The sequence below is a fragment of the Grus americana genome, chromosome 17 (assembly GCF_028858705.1).
Source record: "Grus americana isolate bGruAme1 chromosome 17, bGruAme1.mat, whole genome shotgun sequence".
NCBI lineage: Eukaryota > Metazoa > Chordata > Aves > Gruiformes > Gruidae > Grus > Grus americana.
Window position 1 is genome coordinate 10,192,739 of NC_072868.1, and position 18,905 is coordinate 10,211,643.

Sequence of the window (18,905 nt, forward strand, 5' to 3'; positions counted from 1 at the left end):
GGCTGGATACAAAGAAAAGCTGAATTAACCGAGGGTCATATAAGGCAACAGGATCTGACAGATCCGAGCCAATATATGCTGGCAACAGCCAGTCCATGGCACTGTGAGAAAACACTCCTGCAAATTTAACAAATCCCTATGGTCTAGAAAGTCATGTACAAGAAATTACTAATGAAGGGATCTAGTCATATCTGGATTTCCAGACGTTGGTCATGCTCCCACCGCATTTTGCAGGCCATATAAGTACATGGATCTGAATCCCAGGCGCTGGAGACCGGGAGGATTGTTCCGATCGTCTTGTCTGACCTCCTGCGTCAGACGAGGGCTCCCGGCGAGGAGGGGATGCTCAGCCCAGCCAGGCAGTGGCGGCCGGATCCTGCAGCCGTGCTGGGTTGGGGTTGGCCGGAGAAGGTTTGGGAAGGTTGTGGTGGCACTGGGGTGGCTGGGTGCCCTCATGCCGTGGTGATGTGCCGGCACCTGGGGATGGGTGCTGGGGACCCGCGGCCGGGCAGGAGGGAGCGGGAGCTCCGGCTTCATCCCTGCGGGGTCGCGAGCGGATGCCCGGCTGAGGCACCGCACGGTGGGGAGGGACTGCCGACGGCATCCTTGGCCTCGGCATCGCTCTTCTCCCCACCGCCCCCTCCAGCCGCTCTCCTGAGCCCGGAGCGCCCCAAAATTTCCCGTTCCCTAAAGATCCTGCCAGCAAGCTGTGCTGCCCGCAGAGCTACGCCTGGGTCCAGCTCCAGCCCCTCTGTAGGTCCTACATAAACACCCGCCTGGTGTCTAAGTGAGCCAGGAGTGAGCACTGCGAGCGTTTTAAAAGCCCCGGTCCAGCTCTGACCCCAGGAGCCCCAGTGTCGGCTGTCAGGCAGTGGGCAGGGGCCCAGCCCCCCCCCCCCCGCCCCCAGCCCCTCGCAGCCGGGTCCTACCGGGGGAGAGGGGGGGACAAAGCTGAACAGACGTCACAGCGGCATCACGCGGTCCGAGTGGCCTTCTCCATCTTGTTAGCACATTGTGTAACACAACATGTGGAGGCGCTGGGACCGCACACGCATGCACTCCCCGACAGCCCAACCGGGGGGAAAAGAAGGAGAAAAAAAAAAACCCCAAGAAAAAGAAAAAAAAAAAAAGGAAGCAATTTAAGCTTTGAGTCTTTCTCTTTAAAATGTTCTCATGGCTTCATTAGAATTTGCAGCCACAGAGGCTTTGAAGAGCATGGTATAAGGAGTGAAACATCTGGAAAAATTAGGATTAATGAAAACATAATTCCCAAGACTAAAGGAAAGATTAATCCTGCGTTACCACTTGTGTGTTCCACAGCTTTTCCCCAGCTCGTAACGCTGAACTTATTAAATCGCCCTGAGCTGAGTTTTCCTTTTTCTCTCTCCCTCCCCTACGAGCCCAATGGAAGCGTCTGATGCCAAATGTAACGATAACCAACTGTGCCGAGCGGCGCGGGCTCGAGCGCGCTGCCCGCCCCCCCACACCCAGGTGGGCACCCACGGACCGCCAGACCCGTGGGTGGGGGTCCTTGGCTGGGGGTCCCGTGGGGTGGGGGTTCTGCAGGTAGTGGGGAGGCTCTGTGATGGGGTGATGGGTGCTGTACCCTGGCGGGGCTGCACCTGCTCCCACGTGCGCTCCTGAGCAGGATGGGGCCCGATCGGCTTGTGAGATGGGGGGATGCTGGTGAATTAAAGAATAAATAAGGAATAAACCACCCTGCTCTGCTTTCAAATTGCTCGACATGGTTGAGACTGAAGTGGCCTCGAGGTGCTGGCATCTCTGGGTGGCTTTTCTGCAAGCGCAAGGCTTGTCCTGGTGCTGTGCCTTGCCGTGCCGTGCTGTGCTGAGCTGAGCCATTCTGTTCATGCCGTGCTGTGCCGTGCTGTGCTGTGCTGTGCCGTGCCGTGCTGAGCCATTCTGTGCATGCCGTGCCGTGTTGCATGCTGTGCCCGCGCTGGCACCACCCTCTGCTCCAGAGGCAGACGCGTTTTGTTGCCACAGGGCCAGGTTTGAGCAGGGCGCTGGGACACGCCAGCCCCGTGCCAGCTCACCCCGCTGGGCTCGGGGCTGCGGTGCTGGAGAGTACCAGGGGCTCGCACCGGCTGTGCCAACCCCTGCTTGAGCCCCCCGGGCAGGGCTGGCCTGGGGTCTCAGGCTGCCCCGGAGCAGAGCTCGGCTGTGTAGAGGGACCAGCTGGGGAAGATGCTTTTGGGTGACAGACCCTTTGTCCCCGTAAAATATGGCAGAAAATTCCTCTTTATTTGGGGCAGTGATGCCACCAGCAAGCAGCATGCGAGTGCAAGCATTGGTTTGGGGGGGTCACATCAGATGTTTCTCCCCACAGCTTCATTGCTGCTGATGCTAATTTGCAATAACGGATGGAATCAGGGTCGGAGCGTGTCTCTCCATGGATCAAGCAGCAGTGCAGCCCTCTATAGCGTGGTGCTTCTTGAGAGGAATGAAAGAATGCGGATTTCACTGCATTACGTCTTCATCCATCCCATGCCGGGCGCAGGGAGGCCAGGCAGCGCCAGCCCCGCGTCGAGGCCAGCTCTGCCGAGCAGCCCTGCGCAGCTCTCCCGGCAGCTGGAGCCGGCAAACAGCTGCTCCGGCCGGCTGCCGGTGCCGGCCCTGTGCCGCCGCAGCCCCCCGCGGGGACCGGGATGCTCCAGAGGGCTGGAGGAGCTGCACGGGATGGGGATGGGGAGCAGCACCTCAAGTGCTCCCCAGGCCCTCGGGGCAGGAGAACCAGATATGGTCTGCACCCTCTCCTCACCTGCTGTCCCCACTGCAGCCAGGGCTGCAGCTGGCCGGAGCCGGAGGCGTTTGCCCCATGCAGGGGGAAAAGGCTCATTTGCCCCACGCACAGGGCAAAAGGGTTTGTTTGCTCCATGCACAGAGGAAAAGGGCTCATTTGCCCCATGCACGGGGGAAAAGGGTTTGTTTGCCCAACGCACGGGGCAAAGGAGGGGGCAGCGTGCCCTGGCCACCCCCACACACAACAGGAGGCTCCCAGGGGACTCGATGGGACCCCGCTCCCTCCTTCCCACGCTGCCGTCCCGCTCGGTGCTCCCACTTGTTTTCCAGAGAGGAAACCGGCAACCTTGCTATTTTTTTTCCCTATTTTTTTTTCCTTTTTTTTCCCTGTGCATGTGTGGAGCAGCGGGGCCCAGCTGGGGGGCAGCGGCGGCGGTGCCGGGTGCCGGCGGGCGCCAGGTGCCGGCGGGGCGGCGCGGGAGGTGCCCGTCGGCCGCGGGGGGACAATGCCGGCGATGGCCCGCGGTGCTTGCGGCCGTATTGTGTGAGCAAGGAGGAGATGGATGAAGGTCACATCCTGCCACTCTTCCGATGCCCAGCACCAGGAAAAAGCTGTGCTTTGTAAATATAAAAATAAACAATGAACTCTTCCCCCCATTTACCACCTTCCCCCCGCCCCGAAGAAAACAACAACAGCCCTGGCGGTATCGGAGCCACCTGCTCAGGGAAGTGATTTTTCATATAGGCAGGAAATGGGGGGTCTAATTAAATCTGGGGTCAAGAACATAAAGGGAGAACGGAGTTTATTTAGGAGCCCTTGAGCAGGGCCGGAGAGGCGGGAGGGGGATGCTGGGCAGGGCTGCGGGTGCCTCTGTGGGATGATGTTTCGGCAGGGCCGGGGAGGACCCGGGTGTATTTTGGCCCCGGGGCGGGTCGCAGGGCATTGCCTTCCTCCCGCCATCGGGTTGCCACCGGCCCCCTCCTCCTGGTGCCATGGGGGATGGCGGTGGCAGCTCCGTCCTCGCCGGGGCAGGGGTGCGCCGGGGGAGTCCCCGCTGTCCCCATTCCTCACGGGTGGAGAAAGGAGTCCAGGGAGCGTCATGCTCAGACCTACAAGAGTGTCCTCAGCCTTCAGCGAGATCATATGAGGTTCCTGTTTCACAAGACAGAGGATGGCATTTCCATTGTGCTCGCCGGGGATATGTTGCAACGGGGCAGCCGCTTCCATCCTTTGTCCTCCTCCCCACAGAGGAGGAGTCTCAGCCTCTGCCAGGGTGACCCGTCACACCCTGGCCCCCCCCAGCAGCCAAATTCAGCTCCGCTGGCCGCAGCAGCCCTCCCCGACGGGTCCCGGCTGCAGGCATCGCCGGCACCGCCAGCACTCTCTGGCCTCATAGGTGCCTCCTTGCTGCCACCACACTGGGTGCCCTTGGCCGGGGGGGTCCCCACCGGTTGTGGGGACACGCCATGAAGGTGATGTCCCATCTCGAGCCGCTCCCGGCGCTGACCCCGGGGGGCCCAGGCTGCCTCCGCTGCCTGCTGCAGGGCTCCTGCCTAATTTTCACAACCAATTAACAAACGAGGGGCCGACCCCACCAAAGACCAACTGTGGATCCCTGGGCGCTGGCGGCACTCCTGGCTCCCCTGGGATGATGCCATCATCCCGGCCCCACTCTTCTGCCCGCAGCGGGCAGCTGCCAGCTTTTAGGAAGCGCTGCAGAAACGTTCGCCTTTGGGTCAGGCACTCCCAGCCCCGACCCGCTTTCTATTCTCCAACAGGGCCCAATGCACTGAATATAAAGTAACAGCATTGTTACAGAAATTAATTAAAACCCAACAGAAAGGCGAGCAGCAGCTGGAAGGGCTGAATGGGAGCAAGCCCGGCTGGCCGTAACCCTTTGCGGGCAGGTGGTGTGGTGTGCGGGGCCGTGGGGCGGGCAGGGAAGGGAAGGCAGGGCAGGCAGGGAACTGGCATCCTGCATCCCAGCTCTGCTGTCGGTGCCTGTGCGGAAGGGGAGGTGACGGGCTCGAGGCGTCCCAGTGCAGACCATGGGCAGGACCGGGGGCAGACTGCAGGCAGGATGGGGGCAGGCTGCAGGCAGGACAGGGAACGGTTGCCTGTGGGCAAGGAGGGGCTTATAAACCAACGGGATTTTTGCCCGGGCTTTAGGGATGCTGGGGGGTGCCCTGGTCCCCAAGTCCGTGATGAAGGACGGGATGTGCAGCCTGTGGACCACTGAGCCCGGGTGCTGCCCATCCCCATCCCCACCCCACAGCAAGGTGTCAGGCCCCTTCTGCGACCACCGATGGGACGCAGGTGCCACCCACCACACCGGGCGGGTGTCCCCTCCCCGCCACCAGCATCCCACCACCGAGCGGGGTACCAGGGGCAGCGACACGGGGACGAGGACGCGTCCCCAGCCGCGGGCCTCGCTCCAGCTGGGCGCTGTTTTGTAAGGACTCCTGGGCCTCTGCGGCGCAGAGATAAGCCCAAGAATTCACCGTCGGTTCCAAATATCCCGTCCACTTCCTCCCGCCGTCCTCGCCGCCGCTCCAGCCCGCTTGTCTCATTTCCGCAGCAGCGTGCTGGGGAGAGCTTCCTGTTTTCCCCCCGGCCCCGGGGCGGCGGCGGGGGGCTGCGGGGCGCGGGGAGGAAGGGCAGGACAATGGGTGCAGGCAGGGACGGGCAGCTGCCCACCTCCCAGGCTGGGGGTTTGTGCTGGGGGGGTTGGTTCCTCTGTGGCTTGGGATAGGGCTGGGTGGGAGGGGACAGGAGGGTGGCAGTGGGGCTGGCAGGTGGCAGCGGTGGGAATGTGGGTCCTGGGCTGAGCTGAGATTGCGGATGGGGTTTTCTTTCTTTACCTTTTATTATTATTTTTTTCTTTAAGGGTTTTGCTGTAAATCAACCCAAGCTCCCTCTGGAGCATCCTTTCTGCGCTGCAGTGGGTGACACCGGCTGGAGGAGCTGCCCTCCACCTGGGCATCACCCCAGCAAGAGAATGGGGATGGAGCTGGGTACCACCACTCAGCCCAGATGCAGTGGAGCAAAGCCCTGGGTGGGGGCACCCTGCCCTCCCCAGACAGATGAACACCCCTCACCCCCCCCAAGGCACTTTTTAGGATTCCTCCAGTAAAACCCCCCCACCACAATGCCCCCCAGCCACAGCGTGGGAGAGCAGCATCTCCACGGGACTGCCACCTCCCGGGGCTGTGCCGCAGAGCGGGGGCCAGGATGCTGCTCCCCCATCCCAAACCGCAGCCGCAGGAAAAGAGGGATCTGCTTGCAGGCTTTGCTTGCTCTGAGCCCAGCATCCTCCTGCCACAGGTGGGACCAGCCAGCGGGCAGCCCCGCGTCCCCCTGGTTTTGGGGAGGGGAGAAGGCTCTTGCCCCCCGGCTCCTGGGCCGAGTGTGAGTGTTTACTCGCTGCCTTTCTCACCGCTCGCAGCGTGGCAGGAGTTATTCAAAGGCGGGCGGAAGCAAGCACAGCAACTGAAACAACAATGAAAAGGAAACGGAGCTTGAAAAATTCTCCGTTCATAAATCAACTGAACTGCAGGTGATCCCCGGGCAGGAGCGAGCCAAGGAAAAGACACGGCTCGGCACGGCCAGCAACCCGGCGGACCCCAGCCCCGCCCCCCCAGGCAGGGATGAGGGGCACGGCCGGGGTGCCCTGGGGTGGTTCTGGGTGATGCTGGGGTTGGTGCCCATGGCCCTGGGGCTATGTGTCTGGGGCTTTGGGGCAGGTGAGGTGCAGGTAGTGCTGGGTTAATTTTTACTATATATAAGCAAATCTGGGTGAGAGAGGTGAAGCTGTGCCGGGTGGAGCTGCTTTCCGCGGCGGGGCCGGTGTCGCACACGTGTGTACACACACATGCACACGCACACACACCTGCCTGCCTCCCAGGCTGGGGAAACACACAGGAAAGCAGCCAGCCCCGGGAAGGGATGGGGCACAGTCGGTGCCGCAGCCGTGCCACGGCCGTGCCACGGCCCCTCGAGGCTGGCAGAGTGGGGAGAGAGGGCTACTGGGGTGCTCGAGGAGGTGCAGAGCAGGCCCCTGGTTCTCTCTTCACCTCCTCATGCCTGCTTTTTTGGGGTGAAAAGCATCATTTTTGAAGTAGAGGAGCCAAGGGGGTGCGGGTGAGCATGGCTCCAGTCTGTGGCCATGCCCTGGGAGATACTGGGGTTAACGAAAGATGATCCAAGAGCTCTCAGCAGCATTGGGCCATGGCTCCTCACTGGGATCTTGTAAAGGCTTTTTCCTCCTTAGGAAAAGGAGCTGCTGTCTTGAGACGGGCTCCTCGGCGCTGGCAGCATCCCTGTGTGGGCAGGGGGTGGGCATGGGCAGAAAACACCTCCCTCCTCAGCTGGGTCCTGCAGCATATTGCTGCGAGTGAGATGGGGACCAGTTTGGACAAACCCGGGCATCCCCTCCTCGCTGTCCCCTCTCTGCCAGCCCCTGTGAACTGAAACCCAACCTTGTGGATACCAAAAAGGGCCTTGTGCTTTTGGGACCGGTGGATGGTTCCAAGGACCAGGCTGAGCCTTACAGCAGAGGAAAGGATCTGGTCATGGTCCTCGCGCTGGGAAAGCCAGGCAGGATCGCATGTCCCTCTCTGCTGCTATCTGTGTCCCCTTCTGCGATTTCCCTGTCATCTTGTCTTTCGGCAGAGCTAGAAAACTGGGAGACCACCGTAAATAAATCCTGTGTCTTTAAGCCGTTTTGTACAGTACAAGAAAACGCACTCGTTGAATTACAGCTTTTTAATCAAATACATGTAACCATGTCACTTAAAGTGCTCGCGAAAAGCAGGGGGAAAAAAAAAAACCCAACACAATTGGAAGAGCAAGATATTAAAACCAGCTGCTTGCTTACCCCCACCACAGTTAATAGTTTTTGAATGTTCTGAATGAGAGAGAAACCAGAGCCAAGCTCCACTTTCATGTCCATCTTTCTGATCAAGCTCTGTCAGACCGGGGGAGCCGGGCAGCCTGGCACAGCGGCAGGAGACGCAGGGGATGCAGGGGACATGGGAGGGCTGCTCTCGCCTCTCCTGCCGCTCATCCCGTCCTCTCCAGCTTTCTCCCCGCGGCAATGGGGAAGTGGGAGTCCGTGGTCTTCCTGTAGCCAGAGCAGCGCAGCCCAGCTGGGACCCAGCCTGGAGATGCGAGCACAGGTTGCCCAAGCCCTGCAGCAGCAAGGGACGCTGCCCTGGGACATCACTGTCGCGTCGCATCCCCCATCGCAACCCAACTCCACCTCCTGATGCTTCTTCCTGCAAGTTGGCATCGCCGCTGCCGTAGCTCATCCCCCGGCGGGTGCCGAGGCGCTGCAGTGCCCGCAGCATCCCTTCCTCCAAGCGTGCCAGCGCAGTCCCCCGTGCCACATCCCCGAGCCCCGTTCCCTCAGGGCACACATGCCAGGACCACCTCGACGTCTACCTCCGGCCTCGCTGGCCACCGACCCCCACCCAGCACAGCCTGCCAACCACCCCGAGCTGTGCGGTTCCCCCGTAACGTGGACCAACGCTCATTAAGCGTGAGGCAGAGACCACCAAATATGTCAAAACACACTTAAAATTTATTGTTTCATACCATACGTTTGAGTCTCTTGAACGCCGGCCAGTGTTTCTCTCTCTCGGCGATGGGGCCTATCTGCTGTCACCGATGCTTCGTATATATGTATAGCTCACTTGCTTTCTGTCTCCCCCCCTCTTTCTTTAAATGAAAAATACAAACAATTGATGGAAAATGTACATTTGTTCCATATGGGATGGTCGGAGCATGGAGAGGAGCCAGGAGAGTCATTTTTAGGCAGACTCCTCTCTCCAGCGGATGGCTGGACGGCTTCCCAGAACGGCCCCGCGTGGCCTGGCCTGACTCTCCTGACGAGCCTCAGACAGTCTGTGACGCTCCCACGCCGGCGGGGGGGGACGTGATTCAGCTCCCTGCCGGGCTCACCCCCCTGGGGGTTGCTGAGCACGGGAGGAGGGAGAGGTTTCCATCGAGACCCCTGCAATGTCCCAGAAGGGCTGTGCTCAGCTGCATGGCAGGTGATGGGGAGACTTGCTTTGCATGGCAGGTTGAGTTAGGCTGGTTGGGTTGGGTTAGGTAGGCTAGGTTGAGTTGGTTGGGTTATGTTAGGTTGGGATAGGTTGGTTGGGTTGTTTTGGTTAAAGTTGGTTAGGATGGGTTAGGTTGGTTGGGTTGGATTGGTTAGGCTAGGTTGGGTTGCCTTCAGTTGGGTTGGGTTGCCTTCAGTTAGGTTGGCTTATTTTGGGTTGGGTTGGCCGCATTGGGTTATACTGGGTTGTGATGGTTTGGGTTGGGTTAGGTTACATTGTGTTGGCTGTGTTGGGTTAGATTGTTGATTTGGTTGCATTGGTGGTATTGGGTTGTGTTGCATTGAGTTGGGTTGTATTGGGTTGAGTTAGGTGACCTCTGGAGAGCACTTCAAACCTTCCCATGATCCTTTGGTGTCTAAGTGCATCTCAGCGTTGCTGGCTCAGCTCAGAAGAGGAGCACAAAGTGGCTCCGATGGAAGTCTGTGGGGCTCAGCTCAGCTGAGAGCCACTGGGGAGAGCAAGCCCCCAAACTCCCCCATGACTCATGCAATGAGGACCAAGCCTTTATGGTCTGGAGGGGACCCCAGCATGGTGTTGGGTAAGCAGATGGGTGGTGTAGGGCTGGAGGCTGAGGGGCCAGGGGGTGGTGGTGGCCCCAAGGCAGGGGCAGGAATGTGAGGGCTGGTGGTGGCGATGCTGGGAGACCAGAGCCAGAGCTCCACTGGTGATGGAGAGGCTGAACTTCACAGCAAGGGAAATGCTAAAAAAAAAATGGAGTTTCAATCTGTGCAGACTTTCCAGGACACGTTAAGGACTCCTTGCTGGCTTATTTTCTTTTTCTTTCACAAAACCTGTAAGATTTATGATACCATGGCCCCAACTCCCCGCAGGCAGTTGCCCTCCTCTGCCTGCGGCAGCCGGTGGAGCAGTGCTCGGTGTTCCTGCCAGCCCCGGGCAGCCCCGCTGCTGGGAAACTGCTCGGGTGCCGAGCTGGGGAGAGCATCCATCATCACCCCGCGCTTCTCTGCCGCCCAACTGGCCGCTCCGGGCACGGCCGTGGAGGAAATGGTGCCTTTCCTGTCCTGCAAGGAGCGCTGAGATTTTCAAACATTTCCTTTCCCAAACTGGGCTGCAAAACAGAAAGTTGGGGAAGGTTTGGGAATGTTTCTTCAGCTCGGTCAGGAAAGGTTGCGCTGGGAACATTTGAAACCTTTCTTTGCATTTCAGCCTTTTCCCTTTGGTTAACCTCTACAACATATAATGCAGTTACATCTCTAAATGGTTTGCCTCCCTTCTAAAAAAAACTGGAAACTTTTTTTTTTTCCAATGCTCTTTTTCTCGAGTCAGGAAATGTTTTGGAGCCATTTCCCACAAACAGGTTTGGTTTTGATAAATCTTCATTAATTTTTTTTTGGTGGAAGAGAGAAAAAAAAAAATCCCATCAATAGCTGTAGAGCAGCTGCCTGGTGCTGCGGGTGGGGAACCAGCACAGGCAGCATCTTCCCGTTCCCACCAATGTCCCCACTGCAGGGACGTGTGGTGGTGAGCACCCAAAATACACGGACCGAGAAACTCTAATTCCCTGAACTGAGCATCCCAGCCAGGATGACTTTATCGAGGCTGTGCACCCACGGGTGCGTGTCGGCATTCCCTCCCCTCCGGTGTGCTCTGGGCCAGGATGGCTCGGGCTGCCCCGGAGCTGCCGCCGGCCGCCCCCGCAGGTCCCACTCACCCCTGGCTCTGCTGCGGCTTCGGCCTCGGGAGCTCCGTATCACCAGGCCGGGCTGGCTGACACATGCTGTTTTAATATTTGGGTGATGTCATCGAGCACTCTATAACGCCGTAAAAAAACCAGAACGTCTATAAACCTGACCAGCGAACCTCCAGCAGAACACACACGCGCATGGGTGTGCACACGGATACACACATATGGATACACACACATGTGCATGCGCATGGACATGTGCACACACATGGGTGCACATGGATGCACATATGCATGCATGGAGGCACGTGCATGCACACACACGGATGCACACACAGACATGGATGCACATACATATGCACACGTGTATACACACGTGCATGCACATGGCTACACACAGATGCACACGTGGATGCACATGCAGACTCATGCACGTGCTGATATACGAAAAGGGACACACATACATACATACAAGTGTAGAGATGCACACACATGGCTACACACATGTATACACACACTCAGATGCATGCAAACAGATACCCAGGAGTGCACACACACAAATGCACGCGCACATGGATGCACACAGTGATGCATATACACAGTTGCACACATGCTTGCAAACGCACATGTTGATGCACACAAATCCACACATACACGTTTGCACACAGATACATTGGGATGCACACACACATGGTCTCACGTGTTCACATGCATGCGTGCGTGCACACACACACTCTTCATGCCCCCCTGCCCCTCTCCCCAGTGTGCAGCACAGTGATAGCTGTGGTGGGCGGCGCGGGAAGGACAGGGTGGGTGTGCACAGCGCACGTGCTGCCCTGGGGCTGGTGGCACTCACACGTGTCGCGGCATGTGGGCACCTCTGCAGAAGCAGCCCCGCTGTGTGGGGCAGCGAGCCTGGGGGGATCCACTGCCCCACATCCCCAGGGGACACGGAGCAGATGCCACCCGCCTGTAAAGCCCAGGCAGGTCCTGGCGGTGCCTCCCGCTCTCCCTGCAGCCATCCCGGGAAAGCCGGCAGGATGGGCCCGTCAGGTTTTACATATACCTGTCAAATACCTTCTCCATATTTCTGCCGTAACGACCTGCTAAGAGCCCCTCGCTCCTCCTCCCCAGTCCAAAACCATCAGGCCCCGAGCTTTGGAGAGATTAAGTCATAAAAATCGGAAGGGGCTGCGTGGTAACAGCCCCGGCCTGAGCCATAACGGCAGTGAAATCATCCCCAAACTATTTCAGCCCTGTCCATTTCCAGTCCCGCGTCACACCTGAGCCACCGGCACGCAGCGAAATAAAACACTGGCGGATGGTTTCCTGGCCCCAGCACAGCCGTACGGGGATGGGGGCAGGGAAAGGAGGTGATGTTAAAAATAAAAAGGCTCTCCCGGTGCTCGGGGCTGGCCGTCTCTGCCTGGTCCCGGTGGCCGAGCAGTGCAGGATGTGTCCCGGATGGGCAGAGGGACCGCTGAGCACCCATGGGCATGGCTGGAGCAGCCCGACCCGTCCCCAGCTGGGATTTCTGACCGGTGGTTTGCATTAACTGACCTCCAGCTGAGCAAACCCACTCGGCCACACAGCCAAAGCCCAGTGAAACTGGGAGGTACCAGATTTAGCATCAAATCAAACGCAGCTGATTAGCGGCGTGCTTGAAGCTCATCAAGGAGCCAACATCCCTTGCAGCATCTGCCTAGCTCTCTGCTCTCCCAACGGAGACGGACCAGCCCCAGTGCTGACCAGCCCAGTCAAACCCTGGGTCTGGGGAGGGCCAAATCCTGTCCCTGCCACAGCTAAAAAGTGATGCTGCAGCTCCGACACTGCAGGAAGGTGACTGCCGGCTCGGTACCAGCCACACGCTGCCCGCTCAGAGGTGAGGCTGGAGGGACGGCTCCGGTTTGGGACACTTCTTGATTAGTTTAATGTCAAAATGGCGAGTTTAGGTGAGAAAGGCTGTGCGAAGCACTGAGCGATGGGAGGAGGCGGCATCCCCCAGGGTCTGGCACGGGTCCTTCTGCCTGCTGTTATCTGACCCAAACCCGCGCTCCTGTTTTCTTCCTCTCTCCTTTTCCTTCTTCCTCATTTCCCCATGACCTGGGGGCCAGCGAGACGGGGCAGCCGCGCATTGTTCACGACCTCGATTGCAATTAGGCTTTATTATTAATAAAAACACCCAGGGCTGAGTTAGGCAGGAGGGCTGGCAGGGCCCTGCCTGCTTTTGTGTAGAAGCAAGCCAGGGCTTTGCTGGCAAATGCCGCATGATGTTAGAGAGGTGCAGACCTGCGGAGCTGAAATCTGGCGCTGGGTCTCGGTGACCCATGGGTCTCGGTGACCCGGTCTCAGGGACGGGTGGGCACGGCAGGTCCCTGAAAAGCGCCCCAGCACCACTCGGTGCTTTTGCAGTGATGCAGCAGCTGTGGTTGCAACATGATGCATCCCCGGTGCATTTATGGATGGGAGTGATCACCCGTTACCCTGCGGTTTTCAGTCCAGGTACCCACGGTACCTGCGGCAGCATCCTTGGACATGAAGTGAGGAGACCCCCACTCCCCACCCAGCCCCACAGCAGTTACATTTTCAACAGTTTTGCAGTGCAGGTGCTTTGGGAAAGCTCCTGCCATGCCCAGCCACGCTGCTGGTGCTGGTGAGCACCAGAAACTGGGGCACGCTGGACCCAAATTGCTCCAGAGTGAGGAACCGCAGCCAAAAAAACACCCCAAGGATTTCTAGCCATCCTTTGAGATGAGAGGCGAGCTGGCACAGCCTGAGCCATGGGGAAAGAAGGGAATTTCTGCTGCAGAAAAATGACTTAACGTTTCCTCCATGATGTGATCTGCTGCCGGCTTCCCCCGGCACCGTGGGGCAGCTGGGCGAGGGCCGGCGTGCACATCGCTTCTTTGAACCGCGGGAAGTGATTGCATCCTCGCCTGGAAGGTACCTGGAAGCTGGGGGCTGGAAAATAAGTCAGGGCTTTTTTTTCTCCCCCCCCGCCCCCCATCTCCTTCCTCCCAGGCCACTTTGGGGAGCGGAGCGGGATGGAGCCTATAGACGGCTGCTTCCTTTCATAGTCATCGGCGGCGGCACAGGATGCTTCTCATTTTGTGTTGTGTTTGTTTGCTGCGGCGCGGATTCTGGCACCCGCCGGGCGCCCGCCAGCCCTCCCGTGTAGGTAGTGAGGTCATTTTTCCATGTATTCCCCCTTTTTACATACTGTATATGGAAAGACAATGAAGCGTCTTTCTGGCGTTTAATGGGAACACGTCGCCAGCCCCCGAAGTGGTCCCGTTTATTAGCGCTTCACATTAAACAACAACAAAAAAAAGTGAGTCAGGATTTAGTCCTGTTAACACTAATGTGAATTTAATTTAGGAGAAGCTTGAAAATTAATGTCATTTGTTAAATATCCATTTCCCCTAAAAGGCAATTCTTTGCCAACAACAACAACAAAAAACCTCTTCTTCTATTCAATTTTTTTTTTTAAATAGCCTTTTTTGGCGATATCAGCCTGGTTTAAATCACTCGGCGTTCAAGGAACGGATGCCACCGGGGTTTTATGCAACAGATTGTCATTTCTCCTTTTCAAATTGAACAAAAAAATACTGTAAATCATAAAACGATTCACGGGAGGGGGATGAAGCTCCGGCAAACCACCGGCAGCTCCGAGCAGGGTCCAGCCGGGCACGGCAATGGCTCGGCAAGACCCGCCGGCTGCTGGAGCCGGGAAAGAACCGGCGAGGGCTGGGAGGTGGAAGGGCTCTGGCACACGCGGTTTTCTTCCAGCTCCAAGGACTAGAGCGAAGGCACCGGAGCAGCCGGGCTCTATTTTTGGGGGTTTCACAGAAAAACGGGGTGAGCCGTGGGGACCACGCGCTGATGCGCTGGCAAAATAATAACCACACCAAGGCTCGTTTCAAAGGAGGATATCACATGTTTTATTATATTTTAATCTGAGAACAGCTGCTTTTCCTGCAGAGCACATCTCCGGGCGGCACGGCGCGGTGCCGTGGGGTGGCCGCCAGCATCCCATCCCGGTGCCGGCGCTGCCGGTGCCGCCGTCCAGCGCTGAGCCGAGCCGCGCTGACGGAGCCCGAGGTGGCTGACGGGGCGGGCGGGCGGCAGCCTGGAAATTAATACATTTGCCAGGTTGTCAAAACATTAATCAACGGATACAGAAATCTGGAAATGGTTGGGACAACATGTATTTGCGGAAAATATGTGTTCACACAACAAGCACACAAGATGGGAACAATTATATGAAGATGTTTTAATAATTAACCAGTATAAAACAGTTTGCTCTCCATACAGTTCTAGACAATAAAAGTGTTTGCAGTCATATTTTTCTTTTGTACAAAATTCCAGTCAATTGTTCCACAATATTTACATTGTCATTCCCTTTTCACAAAATATCTCCTCCCCCCCTTTTTTTTAAAAATCCAGCTTTGCTACATAAATGCTTTAGATCTCATGGATATCCCTCGATTTATTTTTAAAAAGTCTAATAAAAAAAAAAAGACATTAAATACCATTTTATATATAAAAATGCTTAGTAAAAATATAGTTTTGTTGCCCAATTAAAATATATTGCTGAGAATAGAGTAAAAACTGTCCTAAAGCCCACCCCTAATGGGCACCGACTCTTTAATGGCCCCGGCAAAGTCTTCCGAAAAGTCTTCCCCCCACGCAAGTTCGCCTGCCCTCGGGTTAAATACTGGGGGCAGGTTGCTTCGGCTCGTCCTGGTGGTGGTTGTTTCAGGCAGGATTTACTGGAATTGGCTTAAAAATGCCCCTTCGAGCTGGCGGGAGCTACAGCTTTGCCCTGCCAAGGGCTGGAGCGGGGAGCACGGCAGGCAGGCTAGTGCTTGGGAAAGGCGTCTATCTGTGTTATATAGTTATACGGTATATCAGTGAGTTCAGCATGTTTTTTCTCTTAAAAAAACAAAACAAAACAAAACAAAAACAAAATAAAAAACAAACAAAAGAAAGCGATGCATTTAATGAGATACTCTAAATATTATGGAGCTCGTGGTTAAAGGAGGACGGCTTTTTGTTTTCAGAGGAGAGTCGAGGCTCTCCCGTTGAGAGTGTTGGACGGTGGGGCCAACCTAACCGGTGATGCAGGGGCTATAGTAAACAGCGCTGCTGGCATCGGACAAGGCGGATATCAAGCTGCTCTCCTCGCAGGAGATGCTTCTAGGAGTCACTTTGGACAGGGAGACATGGTAAGGGAGTCCCGAGGCTTCGGGACGAGTCCTGCTCATGTTCAAATACTGGTCAAACTCATTGCGGTCAACGTCTGTCCACAGCTCGGTTTGGTTCAAGTGATCCACGCTCTCCATGTGGTGGGCTTCAGGTGGGGGTGAGAGTTGGCCCAGGTGGGCAGAAAGCCCGTTCTGAGTTCCCGAGCACATCTGGTTGTAGTATATGCTGGAGGGATGGGGAGTCCTCATGGCGTCGGCCAAGTGTGATGGGGTCTGCGCGTAGGGCACCGCCACGTCCCGCCCCATGCACTTCTCCTGGGGAAACTCCATCTGGTGATGGTGGTGGTAGCCGCGAAAGGGCATCATGTTGCAGTCATCCTGCATGTGCGGAGGGAAAAATGCCGGCTCGGTCTGTTCCAAGACATCCAAGGGAGACATCTCAGGAGTTGGCAAGCCATAGTTTTCAATATCCGACCCCATGGAGTGGAGTTCTCTGAAGTGGTTAAGTGGGGGAGGCTGGGGGTGGCCCGGCTGGCTGCCGCCATGGTGACTCATGCTGAAGTTGTCACTGCAGGGCTGGGAAAGGTTATGCAGTAGGATATTGGGTTCCATCCTCTTGATTTTCTTGGCTTGCTTCTTTCTCCTTGGGCGGTACTTGTAGTTGGGGTGATCCTGGAGATGCTGGATCCGCAGCCGCTCTGCCTCTTCCACAAAGGGACGCTTGTCGCTGGCGCTCAGCGCTTTCCATGACTGGCCTGGAAGGTGAAAGCGAAGCTCTGTGACACCGGCTTGGCCACCCAGCACTGGCCAGGGCATGGGGGCACCTGGGGAGAGGGGTGGGCAGGGCTCCCTCAGCCAGTTCGGCACCCGAGCAAGGTCCTGGTGCCGGCACGAGGAGGGGCTGGGGAATGGGAGCCCAAGCAGGGCTGTCCCAGCAGGTTCCAGCTGTGCCCAGCACTTCGGTGCAGTGGGAAAATGGGGGTGCAAAGCCTCAGGGGGGGCTGCAGGAACTCCTCTGCCAGGGCAGGTGATTCTGCCTCCCGCTGCCCCTCAGCACAGCCTGGTCCTCGGGGTGCCTGCTTCCCTGCATCCCACATCCACAGCCCTGCTCTTCTGCAGCCCCAATCACCCATCCCCAAACCCCGCACCGCGCAGCCCTGTATCCTGAATCTTGTGTCCCCGCACCCCGCAGCCCCACGTCTCTGTATCCTGCTGCCCCGTCTGGCCATATCCTGCTTCCCGTAGTCCCGCATCCTGCAACTCCATCTACCCATATCCTGCTTCCCGTGTTCCCATATCCCGCATCCTACAGTCGTGTATCCCGCATCCTGCAGCCCTGTATTCCCATATCCTGCATCCCCGCAGCTGTGTGCCCCACAGCCCTGTATCTCTGAATCTTGCAGCCCTGTTTCCCTGCATCTTGTGTACACATAGCTCCATATCCTCACATCCCACAACCCACAGCCCCATATTCCCACATCCTCTAATACCATACCCCACAGCCCTGTAGCGCTGCACCCCATAGCCCTTGATCCCACCGCCCACGTCCCCGCAGCCCCTCATCCTTGCAGCCTGCAGCCAGCATCCCTTGGTCCCATATCCTTACAGCTTGCACCCCGCAGCCCTCTAACCTTGCAGCCCACAGCCCTGCAGCCCACAGCTCCGTATCCTGCAGCACCCTATCCCTGTATCCTACAGCTCCTCATCCTTGTAACCCAGCTCCTGCAGCCCCATATCCTCACAGCCTGCATCCCGCAGTCCTGTACCCTTGCAGTCTGGCTAGCACAGCCCCGTATCCTTGCATCCCATGTCCCACTGCCTCATCCTTGCAGCCTGCATCCCAGAGCCCTGTACCCTTGCAGTGCACATCCCAATGTCCCATATCCCTTCATCCCACACTCCCAGCCCTGTATCCCTGCATCCAAATACCCTGTACCCCTGCAACCCACATCCCCAGCCCTGTGTCCTTGCATTCTGCTGTCCTGTACCCCTGCAGCCCACATCCCCAGCTGTGTATCCCTGCATCCTGCTGCCCTGGACTCCTGCAGCCCGCATCCCCGGCTCTGTATCCATGCATCCTGCTGCCCTGTACTCTTGCAGCCTGCATCCCCAGCCCAGTAACCCCATATCCCTACATCCCCATCCCTCTATCCCCACATCCTTGCATCCCCAGCTCTGCACCCCCACATTCCTGACTCCTCAGCTCCATACCCCCGGATCCCACAGCTCTGTACTCTTGCAGCCCACATCCCCAGCTCATTACACCCGCATCCCCAGCCCTGCATCCCCACATCCCCACATCCCCGCATCCCCGCATCCCTAGCTCCATACCCCCACATCCCACAGCCCTGCACTCGTGCAGCCCACATCCCCAGCTCCGCACCCCCGCATCCCTAGCTCTGTACCCCCACATCCCACATCCCTGCACTCGTGCAGCCCGCATCCCCAGCTCCGTACCCCCGCATCCCCGCATCCCCAGCCCCGTACCCCCGCAGCCCTCCTCCCGCAGCCCGTCCCGCTCACCCAGCATCTTGCTGAGCACGGCGTTGTGCAGGTCGGGGTTCTGCTGCGCCAGCCGCTTGCGCTCATCCTTCGCCCAGACCATGAAGGCGTTCATGGGCCGGCGGATGCGGGAGTCCTCGCCGGCCTTGCCCTCGGCGCGGCCCGCCGGGGGGCTGTATCCATAGCCCGGCTCGGGGCTGGGCGTGCGGCTGGGGGCCGCGCCGGGGGCCGCGCCGGGGGCCGCGCCGCCGGGGCCGGGGCCGAAGGCGAAGCCGGGCTCGGGGCTGGGCGTGCGGCTGGCGGGGGAGGCGGCTCCCGGGGGGCGCGGGAAGGCGAGCCCGGGCTCAGCGGCCGGCACGGCGGCGGTGACCCATGAACAGTCGCCCCGGGGTTGCGATATCTCCTCTCGGCAGTAGTTAGACTCAGATATATTCATTCCAGCTGGACAGCACTTTGTGTCCGACCCGACCGGGTGCCGGAGAGAGAACCGGGTCCCGCCGCGTCCCACCGGGTCCAGCAGCCGCCGAGCAGCAGCCCCGCCGCTCGCCTCCTTCGCCTGCGCTTCGGGGGGATTTGGGGTCGGCTTGTTTTGTTTTGGTTTCTTTTCTTTTTTTCTCTTTTATTTTTTCCCCCCTTTCCCCCCAAAAAAAAAACTTTTGGGATGA

General features: G+C 58.1%; 1 protein-coding gene across 1 annotated transcript; it reads right to left on the bottom strand.

Annotated features, from left to right (window-relative positions):
* Positions 1-14,448: 14,448 nt before the first annotated feature.
* On the bottom strand, positions 14,449-18,899 carry SOX18 (SRY-box transcription factor 18). Its single transcript, XM_054845899.1, has 2 exons — positions 18,262-18,899; positions 14,449-16,493 (listed from the first exon to the last, which is right to left on the bottom strand). Exons 1-2 carry the CDS (start codon positions 18,674-18,676, stop codon positions 15,643-15,645), a joined length of 1,266 nt encoding a protein of 421 aa, XP_054701874.1. The 5' UTR covers positions 18,677-18,899; the 3' UTR covers positions 14,449-15,642.
* Between the last annotated feature and the right edge of the window lie 6 nt (positions 18,900-18,905).

What these genes read in the sequence shown, in the direction of transcription:
- SOX18 (XM_054845899.1), bottom strand. Translation starts at nt 18,676, where the DNA reads ATGAATATATCTGAGTCTAACTACTGCCGAGAGGAGATATCGCAACCC. An exon ending in CGTGCTCAGCAAGATGCTGG is followed by an intron (nt 16,494 to 18,261) that starts GTGAGCGGGACG and finishes TTCACCTTCCAG; the next exon opens with GCCAGTCATGGAAAGCGCTG.